This window comes from Eptatretus burgeri, chromosome 2 (genome assembly GCF_056783735.1).
Source record: "Eptatretus burgeri isolate ZD-2024b chromosome 2, Ebu_testis_v1, whole genome shotgun sequence".
In the NCBI taxonomy this organism is placed as follows: domain Eukaryota; kingdom Metazoa; phylum Chordata; class Myxini; order Myxiniformes; family Myxinidae; genus Eptatretus; species Eptatretus burgeri.
In genome coordinates this window covers 111,400,546-111,420,731 of record NC_140962.1, presented here as the reverse complement: position 1 = coordinate 111,420,731, position 20,186 = coordinate 111,400,546, and the positions used below count along the sequence as shown (strand labels likewise).

The window sequence follows — 20,186 nt, the reverse complement described above, 5'->3', positions numbered from 1 at the left end:
TATGATTGTTTATTGCCTAAGGAAAAAGGAAAGTGAAGTTCGTTAACTGTTAGCCTTTTTGTTTATTTTGGCCACACACAGATATCATTGTTGAGGTCGTGTTGATGTTGAGGTCGTGGAGAGATTCACTTACCTTGGCAGTGATATTCATGTCTCTGCTGACTGTGAGTCAGAGGTCGATAGACGTCTGGGTCGGGCCTGGGGAGTCATGGATTCACTGGATCATGGGGTGTGGCGCTGCCGGTACCTGTGCGGGAGGACGAAAGTCCGAGTCTTCAGGTCCTTGGTGCTTCCAGTCTTGCTGTATGGATGCGAGACTTGGACTCTGACCAAGGATCTGAGACGGAGCCTTAATTCCTTTGGTACCAGGTCTCTTCAGAGAATCCTTGGCTATCGCTGGTCAGATTTTGTGTCCAACGAGCGGTTGCTGAGAGAGACTTGGATGAGATTTGTTACCTGCATGGTCTGTGAGCGTCAGTTGCGGCTGTATGGACATGTGGCTCGTTTTCCTGACGCTGATCCTGCTCACCAGAGTCTCTCAGCGAGGGAGTCTCGTGAGTGGAGGAGGCCAATGGGCCGACCACGTGCCTCGGGGTTGCAGCAGGTTGACCAGCATCTCAAGGAGATGGGGATGGGCCTAGCATCTGTCTGGGGGAACGCCAGACGGAGGCCCCTGGAGTACCGGCGGCGGAAAGTGGACGCAGCGACGCGCTGTTCTGGCACATGCTCCCATACCTGACCTGACCTGACAGATATCATTAGCAGTGCAATGTTTAGAGCAGACATGCTGCATCACAGCAAGTTAATATACCCATCAGAGATGGGGAAACCCCTGCCATTGAAACATTTTTTTTCAAGATGGCCGCCCCAGTCGGCCATCTTGGACCCGGCCACGCCCAAAATCAATTGGGTTCTTCCTTTTCAGGTGGTACATGTGTGAACCAAATTTCAAATCGATATGGCGAACAGTTTATGAGTTATCGCACTCACAGCTATAAATGTTGACGCCCAGCCAGCCGGACAGACGACGAACGGACGGACGACCCGGGTGATAACAATATCCCCCTTCCGCCACGCGGCGGGGGATAAAAACTATAAAATCATAGAATCATTCAACATTTAGGAAGCATAAAATTATGGGGAAGGTGGGGAATGGGTAAATTTAGAGTAATAAAGTGGAAAAAATGAAGAGAATGGAGCACAATCGGGAAGTGAAAGGAATATTGGGAGGAGATAATCTGAGCAAAGGGAAGGGATGTATCAAGATTGTTAGGAGGCATATGGTCAGTTGGAAGAGGTCAAAACTTTTATAGATGACCCCGTGCACATATTTTTTTCTCCAAGAGTGAAGCTCATGGAAGAGCAAGATTAAGGGGAAGTACATCATTAAAAAAATGAGCGTTTCTCCCCCAGGAACCAAGGTTCATAGTAGAGCTGACTGACACACCACACACACACACACACACACACACACACACACACACACACACACACACACACACACACACACACACACACACACACACACACACACAATTAATTGTACAGCATCAACTATTCATAAAATATATAATTTAACGGATTGATGTGCAGTAAGTGATGTTAATTTCATAACATCCTTTATCCAACTTTATTTAAATTGTAAACTTCAAAACATAGTTCCCTTACTTAAAGAAAGAACCATAATCTATAAGCAATTGAATGGTTTCCCGACCACACAGATAATCAGCTGGGCACTGTTTTTCCTCAAGCTTTTGATCATTTCAGCCCAGAACCTCTCCAAACAGCAGATCCACAACGTTGGTAAGGGATCCACATCAGTAGATCGACAACCTCGGTTGCGTCCAGGCAGTCAGTCAACCCATCAACACAACATCACTCATCAGACTCTACTCGCTTCAGGAATTAATGTATTACTAGTATAAAAGCCTGTCAAAAATGACGGGTTGGAATTATTTTATTCGAAATATTCAGACTGGAAGATATGATGCTTTGTTGCAAGAAAAAGCATGATTTTAAAACAAAACAATACATGTACAAATGTTGGCCGATTTTATTTATCTGCTGGGACCTTTCATGTTGAGGGTACAACCTCATGAGTGTGCCAAAGCCTGATGCCTCGGCCTAGCGTCAGGTGTGCTGATATCTTCTATATTTTTTAGACATCGCACATATGTGAATGAACACTTGATTTACTCTGCACACGCATTACCACATCATGTGCAGCGAATTTCACCTCCCTGCACCTTGTATTTTTTTTATGCTTCTGTACACCACCGATGAGGCCCAGTTGCAAGTCACCATCTACATTTCCAAAAGAAGAGACATAATTACTCTTAAATGGAAAATGTTGACATTTGAGGTTTTTTATCCTGAAAAAATAGACAGTAGTGAACACACAGCTGTGTTAAAAGATTGGCCTTTAAAACCCTTCTTACATCATCCTTTTGAAGGAGGACAGACATCACACAAGCACACATCGTGTTTTATATGGTAGATCACATAGTTACAACTCCAATCGCGCATTCTATAATATGGCAATACATTAAATCATGCACATCTTACCTGAAATATAACATGTCCAACAACAAACACGACCACCCCACTCACCTCTGGATCAAACTGTTAGTCATATATTATTCAAACAGTTATTTATAAATGATTTTTTTTTACATGCTTCCTCGTCTCCGAGCAACCGCTGAAATAGCTTTAAAATATATCTATATTTTTAATGTTGTATTTATATAAATATCTCGTTAATAATATTTTTACTGTTTGTATTGTATTTCACCAATTCTATTTGGTGTCGTTTTATGATCTTAGAGAAAACTTGCTTTAATCTGCTAACTGTAGCTCCCTGTGTTGGCATATGTCTAACTAGTTGTTTTCATCTATTGACAAGTTCATTGCTGCGTGCGGTTGCTCTCACGGTCCTAATTATTTCACCTGCAACTATACCATATATAATTCCTTATTCGGAATGTTGCTGTCAAAGAAAGGCATGGAAATGCATCTGTTATTATTAATATCGATTTGTAAATATATGCCTGGTGTTTGCTTAATGGTTAGGGTGGTGGGCTTGGGATCCTGAGTTCAAATCCCCCACTCAGCTGTTGAATTAATACGAGGTGGGGGGGGGGGTGTTTGACTCTGCCTGTCATCCTTCTGAGGTCGGCAAAATGAGTGCCAGCTTGCTGGAATCCTGTGTCAGAGTGGTGACCCGTCATTGTTCCCAAAAGCCAAGGAGACCACTTAGGCAGCACCAACGCTCTGCACAGAGTATGATCCCAATGGATGGATGGATGGATGGATGGAAGCTGATTAAATACAAATCCTTCATTTATTGCTCGTAAATCATCAATGAATCCAAAGATGTTTCCACACCTTCGCGCAGTTGTTTGTTCATTCCTGCACATATTCTGGACCAATCAGACTCGTACATGTGCAGAAACAACTTTGAAAGGGGCCGAATCTGAACCCATGGGTATCCCCACTGCTGCTGGAGTATCTTGTCGTCAAATGTAAAGAAACCGTTGTTCAGGAGAAATCGAATACTTTAAGTTTATTTTTTGAAAAACGACATGAAAATCGATTTTCCTTCATAGACCAGTTTTATCTTTTTTGATAGACTTTTATACATACTTTATTACCTCCTGCAAATGCTTTATCTACCACTCTGTCCAATGCCGTTATGAGATGGTCATGTGGAATGTTTGTGTATAATGTAGAAAAATCATTACTTGATAGACATTTATCCTTCCCCTTGTTATTAATGTTGTGGATACTGTCGATTACAGGTTTAGAATTATCAATGATCCAGAATTATTTAATACCAGAATAAAACCTTGCCTTTTCATGGTAGTTTTTCAACCATTTACAGTATAAATTCGTTTAATCACGTCTGTAAATTTATAAATTACTTTTATAAATTAGTTTCATAAACCTGGCAATGTTTTCAAACTACATTCTCCACTTGCAATGATGAACCTCATCTTACAAGGATTTTTGTGCATTTTTGGGATCCAGTAAATGAATGGTAATTTATGGTGTTTATCTAGAACTAACAGTCTTCTAGCTTCAGAGTGATTTATATGGTGTTATATCAAGTCTATTTTATTATCGTTACATATTTTGTAAGTCTTTGAGAGTCCAGTCTGTAAGCCCAATTCTTCCAAAAGTGTTTGAATGTAGAATGTTTTGCATACAAATGCAATGTTATTATTTGCTTTCTCAATTGGAACAATAACATATTGTGTTTGAAGCCGTTTTAAATAATCACTTGTTTGGATTGTTTAAAATTACTTTCAGATTATTGATTCTATCTTTTATTTTCAAGTCAACAATTGTCTTTATTACATGTTACTCTACTTCCGCCAACCAAGAAGCCATTTGTGTGTTTGGTACTTTGTGTTTATCAATTTGTTCTCTCCTCCATTCTATCAGTGCTTTCATTGCAAGTTCCATTGCTTTATTCCAATTAATCCTTTTATTATCTCGATAATTTGGTCCTTTTGTAAGTAATGCAAGTCATTTTCTATCTTTCACTATTCTGAGATCAGCTGTGATAATGTGTTAATGATGTGGATCTTTAAATACAGAATATTCATAATTACAATAACGTGTGTTACTCAACCATTCCTCCACATCTATATTGATTGTACTGTTTCCTGATAGTTGAAGATTGTTTTCCCCTATTTGCATTTATTAAAATGTGCACAACCCTTGCTGGCTCTATTTGGTGTCTTGTTTCTGGAAGTTTACCCCACACTTCCTTCTGTTGTAGTATTCTCTCTATATTGATCATTCCCACCCCTTAGTTATCAAACATAATGCTATGTTTGAATTTCATAGTAAAGATAGGATTGTATAGTGTAGCATGGTCTGTGGAAGAGCAGGACACGTCGCGATATAATTTAAGTAGGGAAAACTGTCAGCTTAAGTTGTTACGTGTCACCACATGGGGGTTGTGCTGTGTTAACTTAGTCGGGTTTAAGGATAGTTTCTCCCAATATGCGATTACCCCATGACCTTTACCTACGTTTTTGCTATCACAAGGCTGGCTATAAAAAGGAACGACATTTCAACAACAACAGAGCCGAACATTTCCGAACAGGTAGAAACCCCGCCTTCTCGGCTTTGTACTGGAAGGCCACACCCCAAATATGGATGACTGGTCGGCAATGACATCAGAGAGGACAGCGAGTTGGTGTGAGGAACGCGGCTGAGACAAAGGGTCTCGTTTTGCTTGCTCTTGTCGACGCGGTCAAGAAGGCAGCGAGATTCTCGTTGTTCATGTTGGGGTGATGGGGTGAATTTGCTCATGCGCTGGTGCAAGACGCTAGCCATTGACTGTTCGGCTGCATCGTGAAGTTTGTACATTTCTGAGGAGAAGAGGAGGAGAAGAAGATCGTGTCTCTGAGCGATAACTCGGCAGCATTCTGTTGTATGTGCAAAAAGAAATGCCATGTCATTGGCTGCGAGCAGACCTGGTGTTAAGAGAGGAGTGGCGTCGGCAGTTTGATCATGAGAATAAACTATACGGCGGTTTGTGGGTCCCGGTATTGGAGGCCATCCACGCAAATTACCTCACTTTTTTCCCACGCAGAGAGCGACTTGGCACTATTTTGGGTGCGATTTCCCGTGTGGTGACTATGCAGTTCGATCGCCAGGCTCCTTAAAGATCATCTCTGGACACACAGCTCAGTGCCAGAGTAAAGTGAGGATTTTCTTTTATTTTTATCTTTCCCCTTGTCTGTTTTTGTGACTGTGTGGAGATGTCTCAAATTAGGTTTTCGTTTACCTCACATTTGATAACATCATGCTTGGATATATTTTTTATTATCATGCATTGATTTATTTTCATTAAGAATCATTGAAATATTTTTATGAAACCCTCATTTGTTAATTCTACTGTGTTTGTCTATTCGTTGTGGGTTAGAGTATAAACCCGTGTGCTTCCGTCTGCTTTGTGCCCTTGTCGCCTTCCATCCCGCACATGCCATAATCTCCAAGGATCTCAGTTGTTTGCCTCCAAGGTAGAACTGTTCGGCGACCAGTCCAGGTCGGTGTTAACCGTCCGTCCATGACATCTGGATCAGGAATGGGATAATTAATTTAACTCCCTGGACACGACAATCATTTTGATGTCATTGTCTTTTCTATGATTCACTTATTTAGGTTTCTCTTTGTGCATTGTATGGTCAATCATGTCCAGAATTGCTTCCATGTGTTGGATTGGGAGTTCCTCTTGATCATCCTCTTCCATTAATCTGTTTACGATTTGCCAAACCTCTTACAGTTGTTCGTGTTTTTTTTTTAAGCATTGATCTTAATTATATTCCTGTTAAGTAATAGAATATCAAATATCTACAGATATTTGGTTTGTTAAGATCTAACCACTCATTTATGATTTATGCCTGTCGTTGGCTTAATGGTTAGGGTGGTGGGTTTGGGATCCTATGATCCTGAGTTCAAACTCATACCGATCCTATGATCGGCTGTTGAATTAATACCAGGTGGGGTGAACTCTGCCTGTCATCCTTCCGAGGTCGGCAAAATGAGTGCCAGCATGCTGGTATACCATGTCGGAGTGGCGACCCATCCAGGATTGTGTCCAATAGCCAAGGAGACTGCTTAGGCAGCACCGACGCTCTGCACAGAGTATGGTCCCAATGGATGGATGGATTTACGATTTGTTGTGGTGTGTCTGTAATTGGACATTTACCTCCATAATTATGTACTCTATGTCTCTGAGAGTCACGTGGTAAGGCAATAAAAATAGAGGCGATTATGTTTTGGCCATCATGTTGTATGTACAGTATGTATCATCAATTCTTAAATTTAATCCGTAAAGGTAAGTAGTTCTTAATTCTTTAATCCAGAAAAGTTATCTATGCTTACGTAATTGTGTGATTGTTTTATCTTTCATCCTATCCTGTTTTTCGGGCCATTACCACATTTTTTTTAAAAACCTGAACACTGAATCACATTTTGATAGTATGCATAAGTAGAGTGAGTAGTGGACAACCAGTAGTTTTATCTGGGTTTCTCGTGCTGCTCCTGTGTGCATTCATTCTTACATTTCATCTCTGTATTGTTTCACCAACATATTGCTTTGCACATTTGCTACAAGTCAATAAGTAAACTATGTTTGAGGTTTTACATGTATTTAATTATTTGCTTTCTATTAATTTGTAAGATCCAGCCATTACTGTACAATTAATTATAATGTTTGTGGCAAATAATAGGATAAGTTTTGCAATTGCAGATACCACATCTATGCACTTTGCATTCAGATAAGTGTTCCCAATTGGCTAACCCAGAATGGCCACCTCCTACAGCCAGGATATTTAATATACATATGCGGCAATGTCAACATCAACATTTTAACACAATCGCGGGAATAACATCGAGGTAATGTCAACACACATGCATACATGCACGCACGCACAACTGTTATACGAGACAAACACAGCCACTCAGCTTGGGGGAAGTATTGTAGCGGGGCCGGGTATCGGCCACGAGCACGACCACCAGATGAAGCTGCAGGGTAGACTCCGCCGATCACCCGGAATGTATAGGTCATCACCCTGGATAACTCCGGAGCCGACGGGTCCCTTATCGGACCGAAGTTCGCCAATAATTTGACGGCGTGAGGTAGGGTCCATTTCTCTAACTCCAATTTACCGAAGTACTCACGCCGTCAAACTACCGGGGAAATTCTCCCTCGACGATGCTCGTACGGAACGAGTTGCTCGCGTACTCGAACCGTGTGCGACCCAAGCAGATGGTCACCAAGCTTTCGTCGGTCCAAATGTCCCTTTTACAGCGGCAACAGCCTGGCTAATTCCCAACACGCAGCATACGGTATCAAACCAATAAAAGAAACACAAAAACGAGCTGATACATTTAACACATGGGTTTATTTATAATAGGTAGGGAAGGAGGGGAGCACGTAAGAAGCAGAGTTATCACGACTAATAGAAATGAAATGCAAATAATGTACAAGGCACTTAACAGTTTTACTTATAGACGGGCCCACACAGAGACAGACAGAAGTGGACCCCAATAGTCTTTATTGAAGTCTTCCAGCTCGAGGAAAGGGAGCTGGAGACCAGAGCCTGCACTTGGACCTGTCCACCTTGTGTGGTCTTCGACGATCCGGCTCAACGGGACTCGAACCCGCAACACAATGCTACTCCAAGCACCAGGGATGGAGGAAAAGCGTTGGACGCCAGGCAATGCCAAGCTGACCAGACCAGACAAGTCGATCTCCGGCACCTCAAACCCGATCACTGCCAAGCCAACCAGACCAGACGAATCGATCTCCGGCACCTCGAACCCGATCACTGCCGAGCCGACCAGACCAGACGAGTCGATCTCCGGCACCTCAAACCTGATCACTGCCAAGCCGACCCTGAAGCTGACGCCCAACCCTGACGCTTACGTTCACACTGACCTCCTCCCCTGATGCTCACCCTGCCGTTCACACTGATGTTCCCGCTGCTGTTCACACTGACTTTTTTTCCAAGGCCCTGGCGTTTCTTATATGGCATTTATCCTGCGGGAGGGGTTGTCGTGGGAAGGATCACCGTCTGAGACGTCTCGCCTCCCATTGGTCTGGGGTTCGTGAGAAAGTCGATGTCTGTGGTGTCTCACACCTCCCATTGGTCGAGGGTTCATGAGAAAGTCGATGTCTGTGGTGTCTCACGCCTCCCATTGGTTGAGGGTGTCACGCCTCCCATTGGTCGAGGGGAACATTCCATCTCTCCGAGGCGGAGTCGGAGCTCTGGTGGCCGAGGAAACTCCGCCCACGTACGTGGTCGAATGCAGGAAGACAATGGCGTGTTGTTGTTATAAGGGGTGTAAAAATCCTAACTATAAAAATAACTACGCAGCGCATTTACATTTAATCACCCATTAAACAAGGGATGGGACCCTAACGGAAAACACGTACTTACCGAAATAACTGCGCTATAGGAACCTGAATGTTGTGTGCTCATGGCTTCCAGATTCGCAAGAGTATCACTTCCCATGGCACTCTGGGTACCAATGATGCCATGCAATGGCACCAGCTTTCTCACCACGCTCAGCGGGGCATTTCTTCAGGAGGAGTTTTCCTCTCCCGTATGTAGATTGTCCAGTGATGAGAACCGATGAAGATTGCACATGCTCTATCCTTTTCAATGCTGAATGTCAAGCAAGGAAGCAGCACATATCATTTTAATATCTTTGGTATGACTCGGCCAGGGTTTGAACCACCAACCTCTTCGACTCAGAGTTCCAACCATTACACCACTGAGTCTGATAACCATTGATATGAATCCATCACGAAACAGCCCCAGTTGTTATTGTGATAGTGTCAACAGAGAAGGGGGAGGTTATTTTTTGGGGGGAAGAGGGGGGGTGAGTGGATGAAACGTAAATAAACCAATTTTAAAGCTCAACATAGAATATTTTTTGCAGCAATTGGTGATATTTGAATTGGTGAGAATGGTCTCCATATGACCCTATTTGAATTGCATTTGAATTGTGGAATATAAAATTATAAAGAGTTGAATGAACAATAAAAGTGGAAGGAATTATCAAAACAAGTTTATTAATCACTCACTGAGGGAATGCGAGCCACTCGGAGCTAAGAGAACAGTCAACTGCCATCCATTTATATGCAAAAAACGCAGTTTGTCGCGAAGTGGCAGGTGAGCCATAACCGGCAAAAGCAGATGGCCCAAGCTGTTCCGTGGCACAGGCAGGCCCAAAGTGAAGGACAAAGTCACAGCAATGTCTGTTTGCTCTGCATGTGGTGAAAGATCTGCAGCTGACAAACAAAGCACAAGTGTGATCAAAACAATGCATTTCTTAAACAAGAACTTTGAAACAGATTGTGCCGAATTTACAAAAGGCGCTTAGCAAGTGTCTTGCTAACACGCGCCTAACCCTTAAATGCTGACATAAACATTGTTGTATGTGCACAGCTAATCATGTGCCTAAATAGCAATTTATGAAGGGAGATAAACAGCCATTTAATTGTGCGCGTCTCAACAGCCGATTAGCCTGTGAAACCACACGCATCTCCAACATCCAATTGAAATGATGCATTTGCATAGAATTGTAGCACCACATACAATTGTTGGAAGGGATTCAGCACATTGCTCCTCATCGTAAGTTGAATCAGTTCATCTTGCATTCGATTCAGCATCCAACAAAATGATTCCTCCGAGAGTCTGTAACTCCGGATAAATTTGATATTGTCATACTTCTCTAGAAGACTGCATCTATCCTCAAATATTCTCAATGCACGTCGGCAAACTGTCCTATTCCTATCCTCTTCTACCCTCCTCTTGAGCTAGTTCAAGCACTCCTAACACATCCATAGTCACCGTCCCATGGACAGTGCCTTCAGAAAGTATTCACACCCCTTGACTTTTTCACATTTTGGTGTGTTTCAGCCTGAATTTGAAATAGATTAAATTTAAATTTTTTGCACCAATCTACACAAAATACCTCATGACAAAGTGAAAACGTGTTTTTAGAAATTTTTACAAATTCATTAAAAATGAAAAGCTTCAGTGTTTTGCATCAATAAGTATTCAACCCCTGAGTCAATACTTTGTAGAAGCACTTTTGGCAGTGATTACAGCTTCGAGCCTTCCTGGGCATGTCTGTATCAGATTTCCACATTTGGATTTGGGGAGTTTCTCCCATTCTTCCTTGCAGATTTGCTCAAGCTCTGTCAAGTTGGATGGGGAGTGTCAGTAAACAGCAATCTTCAAGTCTTTAAACAGATTCTCAATGGGATTCAAGTCTGGGCTTTGGCTGGGCCACTCAAGGACTTTCACATTCTTGTTGTGAAGCCATTCCAGTGTTGCTTTGGCTGTATGCTTGAGCACCATCTGCAATCATCAAGTGATGCCCGGATTGATCTACAGACCAACTCACCCTTTCATCGGCGGAAGTCACGTGACGATTCTCAAGCTTCTTCTTCACTTCAACATCTGCCGTGACCAAGGTGAGTGGATACTCGCCGAAACATTGACATAACCTGCTAGTAGTCCAGCTTTTTTTCAATTACAAACTTTTCCTGTTTTAATTAGACGACGTACAATTACAACTTGCATCGAAGAACTTTGAAAACTCTGCATATTTTTATAAATCAATTTAGAAATATGAATCACTTTTTCAGTAATGCACAAATTTTGAACAAAAAGCTACAACTTATGTTGTACAAGGTAACACAAATAACATCCTACACCAATACACCACAGTAGACAGGTTCGAGAACTCACTGGTCACAGGGAAAGCCGAGCTGAAGAAGATTAGTGGGGTAAGCATTTCCTCATCACTCGAGCCGCCGTGGCTACCAGCGTTGGACATTCCATGATCAGAGCATACCACCAAGAGATTTGGCAAAACTGATGCATCAACCTGAGTGGACTAAGATGGAGATTTAAATTAGCAATCAAAATTCAACTCCATCAAACAATGAAAATTAGTGTATGATGAGAACTTTAGAAACCGAAATGCAAAAACTGTTGAAAGTGATAAATGTGGCTGTGAACGAGAGGCATGATATAGGTTGTATTTGGTTCAATGTAAAGATGAGTGTATAAATATGAGGGGCCTATTTTGCAAGCCTCATTTGAGTCAGAAAATGAGTATAAACTGATCTTCGTTTTAATGAAAATTGAAATAAGATTATGAAAATAATGTAAAATGGCAATTTCTACAGTGGACACCTCAATAAACTCAAGTTGGCTTGTTTGTGCTCTGGCTCCAAGTTTCAGCGATTGTGCTATTTGGGATCATGTATAGATTAATTATAACATCAAAACATTAAAATACTGAACAAAGAAATACCAAATTGAGGGTAGAGTGCACTTCAGCCTGCAAAGAATTATCAATCTTCTGGATGATTGCGTCCATCTCACGTAGCTTGGGACAAGCAAGTGGGCTTCGTGGCCCATAAACATGGCCAATGTGGTCAAGGCCCAAGTAATGAAGCACAAGGATGTCCCAAGAGGTTGATGAAAGCTCTCTGGACAGGTGTCGAGTCACGTTATTATCGACCTGTACAACATGCAGGTAGTATCTCATGATTAATTTTCAACAAAGCAATCTGATTTGGTTCTCAGTAACACATTTTTCATACATAACAAGGACAGGAATGCATTTCCACATTCCACAATAGAGCAAAGTCGATGGCGCACCACCGCAAATCCCCAAGCTTCCCATCCAAAGCAAAGTTGAAAGATCGCAAAAGGTTCCACCAGGATTGGCCTAGTATCAAATTTTGGGTGAAATTTTTTTTCCCCGTTTTGACCCCTGTGACCCTCAGCCCCCACCCCTGGTGCAGGAATGTGGTTCAAATCCAAAAAAACATTTCATACGTCACGTTTTAAAAAGTGCCCGTAATCACATTTTCTGGTAATTAGGGCTTCAAGCATGGCTGAAGCTCTATTGAAATCGTTAGTATTATTATTATTACAGGCGTTTTTATGTTCTACTGACCGATTTTGTGGCGGATCTGGAGGGAAAACTGTTGGATGAAATTCAACGAAACTTAACAGGATAATTACTCACTACCTGAAGTTTATACTATGAAACATTTGATGACGTAGGTCACGTGGTATGGCGGCCATATTGGATTTTATCCAAAACCTAAAAACATCTTCTTCTCCAGAACGGATAACACGACAGCCTCAAACTTTTGCACACATTTGCATTGTTCCATGGTAATGTTAATTTGTTCATTTAGTCGAAATCTTTACATAATTCATATGATTTAAAATGATGCCGATTCGCCTCATTAAATATGCAAAATATGCAAATGAGAGTTGAAAAAATTTAATGACAAATTTAGATAGCACATAAACAGGGGACTCCCAATATATTTATACTATGTCTGTATTTGACCCCAGTGAGCCCCCAGCGCCCCCCAAAGTTGAAAATGACTCATTTTTGAAATGTCATAAAATGAAAACAACGCTTGGATGAAATTCAATGAAACTTATCCATTTAATAACTCTCCACCTGAAGTTTATACTTTGAACATTTTGATGACGTAGGTCACGTGGTATGGCAGCCATATTGGATTTTCTCCAAAACCTAAAAACATCTTCTTCTCCAGAAGGGACAACCCAACAGCCTCAAGCTTTTGCACACATGTCCGATATTCCATGGGAATGTTAAGTTGTTAATTTGGTCAAAATCGTTATTTAATTAATTTGCTTTTAAATGATGCCGATTCGCCTCATTAAATATGCAAAATATGCAAATGAGAGTTGAAAAAATTTAATGAAGATTTAGATAGGACATAAACAGGGGACTCCAAATATGTTTATAGCATGTCTGGACTTGACCCCAGTGAGGCCCCAGAGCCCTCCAAAGTTTAAAATCACCCATTTTTGAAATGTCGTTAAATGAAAACAATGCTTTGATGAAATTCAATGAAACTTATCCATTTAATAACTCTCCGCCTGAAGTTTATACTTTGAAAAATTTGATGACGTAGGTCACGTGGTATGGCGACCATATTGGATTTTCTCCAAAACCTAAAAACATCTTCTTCTCCAGAAGGGATAACCCAACAGCCTCAAGCTTTTGCACACATATCCGATATTCCATGGGAATGTTAAGTTGTTAATTTTGTCGAAATCGTTGCATAATTTATATGATTAAAATGATGCCGATTCGCCTCATTAAATATGCCAAATATGCAAATGAGAGTTGAAAAAATTTAATGACAGATTCTGATAGGCCTTGAAGAGGGGATTCCAAATATGTTTACACTATGTCTGTATTTTACCCCAGTGAGGCCCCAGAGCCCCCCAAAGTTGAAAATCACCCATTTTTGACATGTCGTAAAATGAAAACCAAAGAAGATAGACAAAAAGTGACCACACATTCTGGAAGATATTTTAACGTTCTACAAGTTCCAATTTACATTAATATGCAAATGTGGAGTTATTGGACTTTTTTGGGGACTTGAAAATTTGTCTAGCCTCGATTTGTCCAATGTGAAGTTTCTTTCTCTATCATGTATTGCTATGGGCTTTTCAATCCTTCATTGATATAACATGAGGGACCCCGTAGCTGGACCCCATTGCAGACTTGAACTAACTTTCTAACTCGGAAAACCCATATCATGTGACAGGGTGATAGTGTTGAAATTTGTTAAAATGAAGGCATGCCTTGAAGCCCGGGATTACTGGTTTACCAGTTTTAATTCACCTTATGATCCTGCCCCAGGGGATGGAGCCAAAATGATACCACTCTTGCATCTTCTTGCCATGTGGTGATAATAACTACCAAGTTTGGTAGATTTCTGCCCAACTGTTTAGGAGGAGATCGAGTGACGGATGGATGCACAGGCATACAGACGGAGCTGATTAAAACACCCCCCCCCCCAATTTTTTTCAAAAAAAGTATGGGGATAAATATAGGGGTATCTGCTGTTCATATCGAAACAGGATTATATATATATATATATATATATATATATATATATATATATATATATATATATATATATATATATATATATATATATATATTGTTACGGATTCGCGCCCGCCGGCGTGCTGACGGCCACATAACTTGAATCGCGGCACGTCGCCCACCGGACGGACAATCCAGTCGTGACCCTCTCGGACTAACGCCGGGAACCAGTCACGGGTGGACCTTTCGGTCTCACCGCGATCGAGCCAATCGGCCCCCGCGTGGGATAGGGTTGCTCGCCAAATTCGACCTACCTAAGTACCCACACGGAGGGTAGACCGGGCGATCGCACCTCGCCGCAGGTCGACTTCGGACACGGGCCACTTAAGCAACCCGTTCCGCACTATCGGGATAACCGAGCGGTGTTATCGTCGGCCTCGACGGTTCGATTAATTATCGGGCGTATTCAGCCCACTACCAACCCTTTACGTGAAGCAAGATGAGGATTCAATGAAAGAAATGACGAAGCGAAGCTGGAAAACAGTTCAACATAAAGCACATTTATTCGCGATGAACGGAAAGCACACATATACAATTCCACCAAAAGCACATAGAAAAGAAGAGAAACACAATGCAATTTTACACAAAAAGCAAATGTAAAAGCGAAGACACAATGCAGAGCTAATACTGACTACCGAGCACACGGCAACACTTATACAATTTTACTTCACAGACGGCGCCGACAACACATATTCCCAAAGCAAAAGAAAAGAGAACCACCCTCCAGGATGAGGGGGTAGGCGGGCCTGAGGCCGAGACCGGGTCGGCCTACCCGTCTGGTGATGAGACGCGGAGCGGCGGTGGTGCCTCAACTCCGCGGGTCTCGCGGACAGTGTCTGGTAGGGGGTGGGAAGGGGGCCCCCTTGGTCGCACTATCTCAGCGCGGGGGGAAACAGGAGGGGGTTGCTGATGCTCGGGGAAAGGAGGATTTTTACTCTGTCTCGGGTCCCGCGACGAGCGTCTCCACCTCGACCAGGTCGCGCCGTCGGCCTCCCTGGTGTGCAGCTCCCGGCACCGACGCGAGCACCCCCTCGTCTGCCTTCGCCGCCGCCGCCTCTCCACAGCTCCGTCCTCTTCACTCCGACTCCGCGAACTCCCAACTGCACACTCCTCTTCCTCCGCTTCCAACTGCTTCTTCTTCCCAACTCCACCGACTGCGAAGTCTTAACTCCAACGCACACGACGACCACCGACGACACACGACGACACTTTCTGACGAACGCAGCCGCTTATATAAGCCCCGTGGCTTCGCCTTTGACCCCCTGCCTTCGACCTTTCACCTCGCTCCCCATTGGCCCGAGAAAAAGTGGGCGTGAATGCTTTTTGATCCATGAATTTGCATATAGCGACCGCCCTCCAACGCCCTGGAGGCGGGGCCAAATCGCCCCTTGCTCACCGATTGGACGGAACAAAAGTGGGCGTGAGTCGTTTTTGATCCGTTTTTGGAGCGGAAAGTCCGTGGTTTTGTACACGCTGTTCGGCGCGCGCCCTGCACGAGTCCAATACCGGTACCCACAAGCGGCGCAAGAACGGTGGCGATGCGACGGTTGCGAGGTGTGACGGTAAAGGTCGTGGCTGTTGTGGTGAAGCGGCGTTGTGGTGGGTGGTTGATGTTGTGATGACTGTTGAGACGTGGTTGGTGGTGGTAATAATGGCGGTTGGTCCAAAATAAAGATAGTAAAAGAAAAACGGCTATCCTGAAGAGTCGCAGCACGCATGAATGACATTTATTCCCTCTAGACAACGGGTTTGGGCCTAACTACACATATACTTACCGAGATATCTCACCTAAGGGACCTGAATGGTGGTTTGCGAATTTGGTCAACCACAACAATATATATATATATATATATACATATATATATATATATATATATATATATATATATATATATATATATATATATATATATATATATATATATATATATATATATATATATATATATATATATATATATATATACATATATATATATATATATATATTATACACATACACACACACACACACAAATTGACCCCTCCCACACTCCTCCAGACAAAGAAGCTCCATAAAACAACCCAAGAAGACCTACGCAAGGTAAGCGCTATGCTGTTTCGAACCCTTCCCAGAGTTCCTCCACAAATATAAAGACGTTCAAACATCATACACACATGAGAATCCCAATGCTACACACCACCTCAGCTACCAGACTAGTTTTGTCGCGTATTGGTGAATCGTCAGCGGCAGCGCATACAACAGTGCATACCAATGAGGCTCCCAAGCATGTACGTACCACCAAGCATGTACCACGTGCAAGTGTCGAAAGCAGTTTATATCTATCTATAATTCCAGCAATCTCTGTGTGTCTGTCTGTCTATCTGCGACCGCTGTTTCTCGACAACCACTGGTCCGATCTAATTGAAACTTTCCAGGTATATTGCTGGGGCCCTTATTGATGTGCCTTTTCAAGGACTGATATTAATCGGACAAGAAGTTTCCAAGTTATGGGCATTTATTTACCAAACCAATGACAGGACACGGTGCTATGACGTCACAATTCTTTTTTTTTCTTTTCTTTTTTTGCACGTACGGCCACGTACTAGTATAAATAATAAAGAAAGACCCACCCACATTTCTCACCTGTGAATGGAAGGAATAACCAATCATCTCTCACCTAATCAATTAAACCCAGGTGGTGAGGATTATACAAATAAATCGAGGATTATACAAATAAATACAAGAGGATTATACAAATAAATGTAGACACAGTGAATTAACATGCATGATGGGAAGAGTTGTGATGTTGGACAAATTTCTATTTATAGCTCTCAGATCAAAGGGATGTACGCAGCTATAAGTGTGACAGAAGACACAGGACAGAATAGCCAATTATATAACAGCGCGATGTCGCCGCGCTGTAAAAACGTATGTGCCAAAAAAAAACAACAACAAAAAAAAACAATGAAGAATGAGAGTTACAATGCTGCGCGCCAACAACGAACGGAACAGGAAGATTATCACTTCGTGCTCAGAAAATCAACTTCCGGCGTCACACAGAAAACGATTCAGCACAAAAAACGTCGCTCTTCCGCATTAACCCCGCCCACAATCCACCCGGAAATCTCCGCCCACATCACACCCAACAATAAGTGTGACAGAAGACAGGACAGAATAGCCAATTATATAACAGCACGGTCGCCGCGCTGTAAAAAAGGGTGTTTTTTCACAATCACCCCCAGGCATTGTGCACATACCATATGAATCACACTATATATAATTTGGTGTGTGTGTGTGTGTGTGTGTGTGTGTGTGTGTGTGTGTGTGTGTGTGTGTGTGTGTGTGTGTGTGTGTGTGTGTGTGTGTGTGTGTGTGTGTGTGTGCGCGCGCGTTTGACATACATACACTCCTGAACTGGGTAAGGACGACCAATAAGGCAGCGCCGCCCACTGGAAGCGACCTGCCATACAAGAGGGCAGTCCCAGAGGTGGAAAGGGTCATGTCCACACACGGAGACAGAAGAAGAGACATGTCTCTTGAACATCGCAGACAAAGGAAGATAACCAGCCCAGGAACAGACACCCTTCTTGAATATTGCAGACAGAGGAAAAGACATCCCTCTCTCTACTTAGCCACCTCCCTCATCACCATTCTTCTTCTTCACCCTCAAACCCCAAACTGCAATTCATCTTGTGACATGCCAGCCTCAAGTTCTCACCTGTTCTGTTCCCCCTTCATTATGTGAGTTCAGTGTTTGGTGCCAATAGCTGGGGTTATGACTTTTTTTTTCTTTTTTACATAAGAGTGTTCAGTGTTTTACAGCGGCATAAGAGTGTTTTACATACAGTGTTCCTTTCATTTCTATTTGTGACTTGTCAATCGCCAGATCTGTACCATTATTTATTGGTTTAATTATCCTGTCCTCCCTTTCCCCCGAATACTTTGTAAATAAACCCCCTTTTAAATATACGAAACATTTCCCCGACTTTTGCCTCCACGCGTTTCACCGGCAGGTTCAGCTTTTATTGAAACGATGCTTGGGGAATCATAAGATAGCAATTAAATGCAGTAACTTAAACAATTGTTATGGCATTCACGTAGGCCTTTATCAGACCTTCGGTTCGATCAGTTTGTGTTAACAGACTGTCCGAGGTGACAATAACTGAACATGCTAAAAGCACCCAAATTTTCATTGGAAAGTATATGCAACTTCATAACACATTGTGACAACATAACTTAAACAAAAAAGTGCAAAATCTAAAAGGTTAATGCCACAAATTCAAAAGAAAACTGCACTAAAGAATCATGTAAATTTAGCGAGAAGGTTAACGGTCTGTTCAAAGAAACGTGGCACGAGCGATGAAGCTGGAGATCGAAAAGGAACATAAGTATTGACATGCACAAACCTTAAACACGCATTCCCATATGTAGATGCTCTTCTTGCATCAGGAGCACCTTTTGTGAAATCTTCAACAGGTGCAAATTTTGATCCAGTACTCCGAAATATTTAACTTAAATGCATTTGCAAGTTTAACTTTTGAAACGTGAAAAATACAGCCGTGACTACATTCTGCATTGTTGGAGAAACCTTGAGTGGCATGACTGCAGGTAAATGCAGTGTGACACGACCTAATGGGGAATCCCCCGCTTGTACATCCCAATGTGATGGTACAATAGGGACTAGTGTATTCAGACAGAACTGAACAAAAACACCTTCAGCAATACAAAAACAAACAAAACCCATTGCTATGCACCCCAATGGGAACTTGATTCAGCACCGACATTTTGGAAAACAGAAAGACAGATAACCGGACGCAATTGAAGGAACAAAGGCAAAAAATGTACAAACGCTATTCAACTGAATGCAGACAAATGCCTTTCATTAAAATGCAGTCGCAAGCCAGTCATCCAAATGCGTACACACGATTCACTCGAAGGCTGTTTTGACCTGTTGAACCTTTTAACCAAAACAATATCTTTTCAATAACAAGTAATAAAAAACAAACATTTTTTTAAATGCAAAAGGATGGAGGGATGTTCCTCCAAAAAGTATGGAAACAAGGTCAGAATGGTCACAAGAAATGATCGTGTGGAACCACCTTGAAGAAGGTGGTTCCACACGATTTTATATCTTGAACATCTTTCCTTGAAGAATGGTTGTTACGAGAAAAGGCACTGTTATGTCACAAATGTTCCATCCATCCATTGGGACCACACTTTGCACAGAGCGTTCGTGCTGCCGAAGCAGTGTCCTGGGCTATTGGGCACAATCCTAGATGGGTCGCCACTCTAACGCAGGATTCTCGAATAGCTCAATCATCCCAGCAAGCTGGTACTCATTTTACCGACCTTTGGAAGGATGACAGGCTGAGTCAACCCCACCTGGTGTTAATCCAACGGCCACCAGGAGCTCGAACTCAGGACCCTAAGATCTCAAGCCAGCCACTCTAACCACGAAGCCAACACCAGGCACAAATCCCCCATTCCGAGAACATTAGAACATTTGAAAACACACACACACACACACACACACACACACACACACACACACACACACACACACACACACACACACACACACACACACACACACACACACACACACACACACACACACACACACAACAACGGAGTGGCCTGGACCATCAGTGATACTCGGGTCTGGACATTCTGGCATCTAGCTCAGGGAACGAGTGTGCGGTTGGCA

The 20,186-nt window shown here is 42.5% G+C and overlaps 1 protein-coding gene across 7 annotated transcripts in view; it reads right to left on the bottom strand.

The window, feature by feature from the left end:
* The window catches only part of PIGG (phosphatidylinositol glycan anchor biosynthesis class G (EMM blood group)), an 84,216-nt gene that overhangs the window by 44,451 nt on the left and 19,579 nt on the right, over window positions 1-20,186 (bottom strand). For 5 of the 7 annotated variants that reach the window (XR_015055370.1, XM_085870731.1, XM_085870730.1 and 2 more), the window contains exons 5-7: window positions 11,857-12,066; window positions 11,286-11,433; window positions 9,611-9,817 (exon numbers count right to left, since the gene is read on the bottom strand). Coding sequence is in view for 6 of the 7 variants with exons in the window: in XM_085870731.1 (XP_085726857.1) it covers window positions 9,611-9,817; window positions 11,286-11,433; window positions 11,857-12,066 (565 nt within the window). In the remaining variant the exon portion in view is untranslated. The remainder of the gene's footprint in view (window positions 1-9,610; window positions 9,818-11,285; window positions 11,434-11,856; window positions 12,067-20,186) is intronic. The other 2 variants (XM_085870734.1, XM_085870735.1) reach the window with 2 other exon arrangements.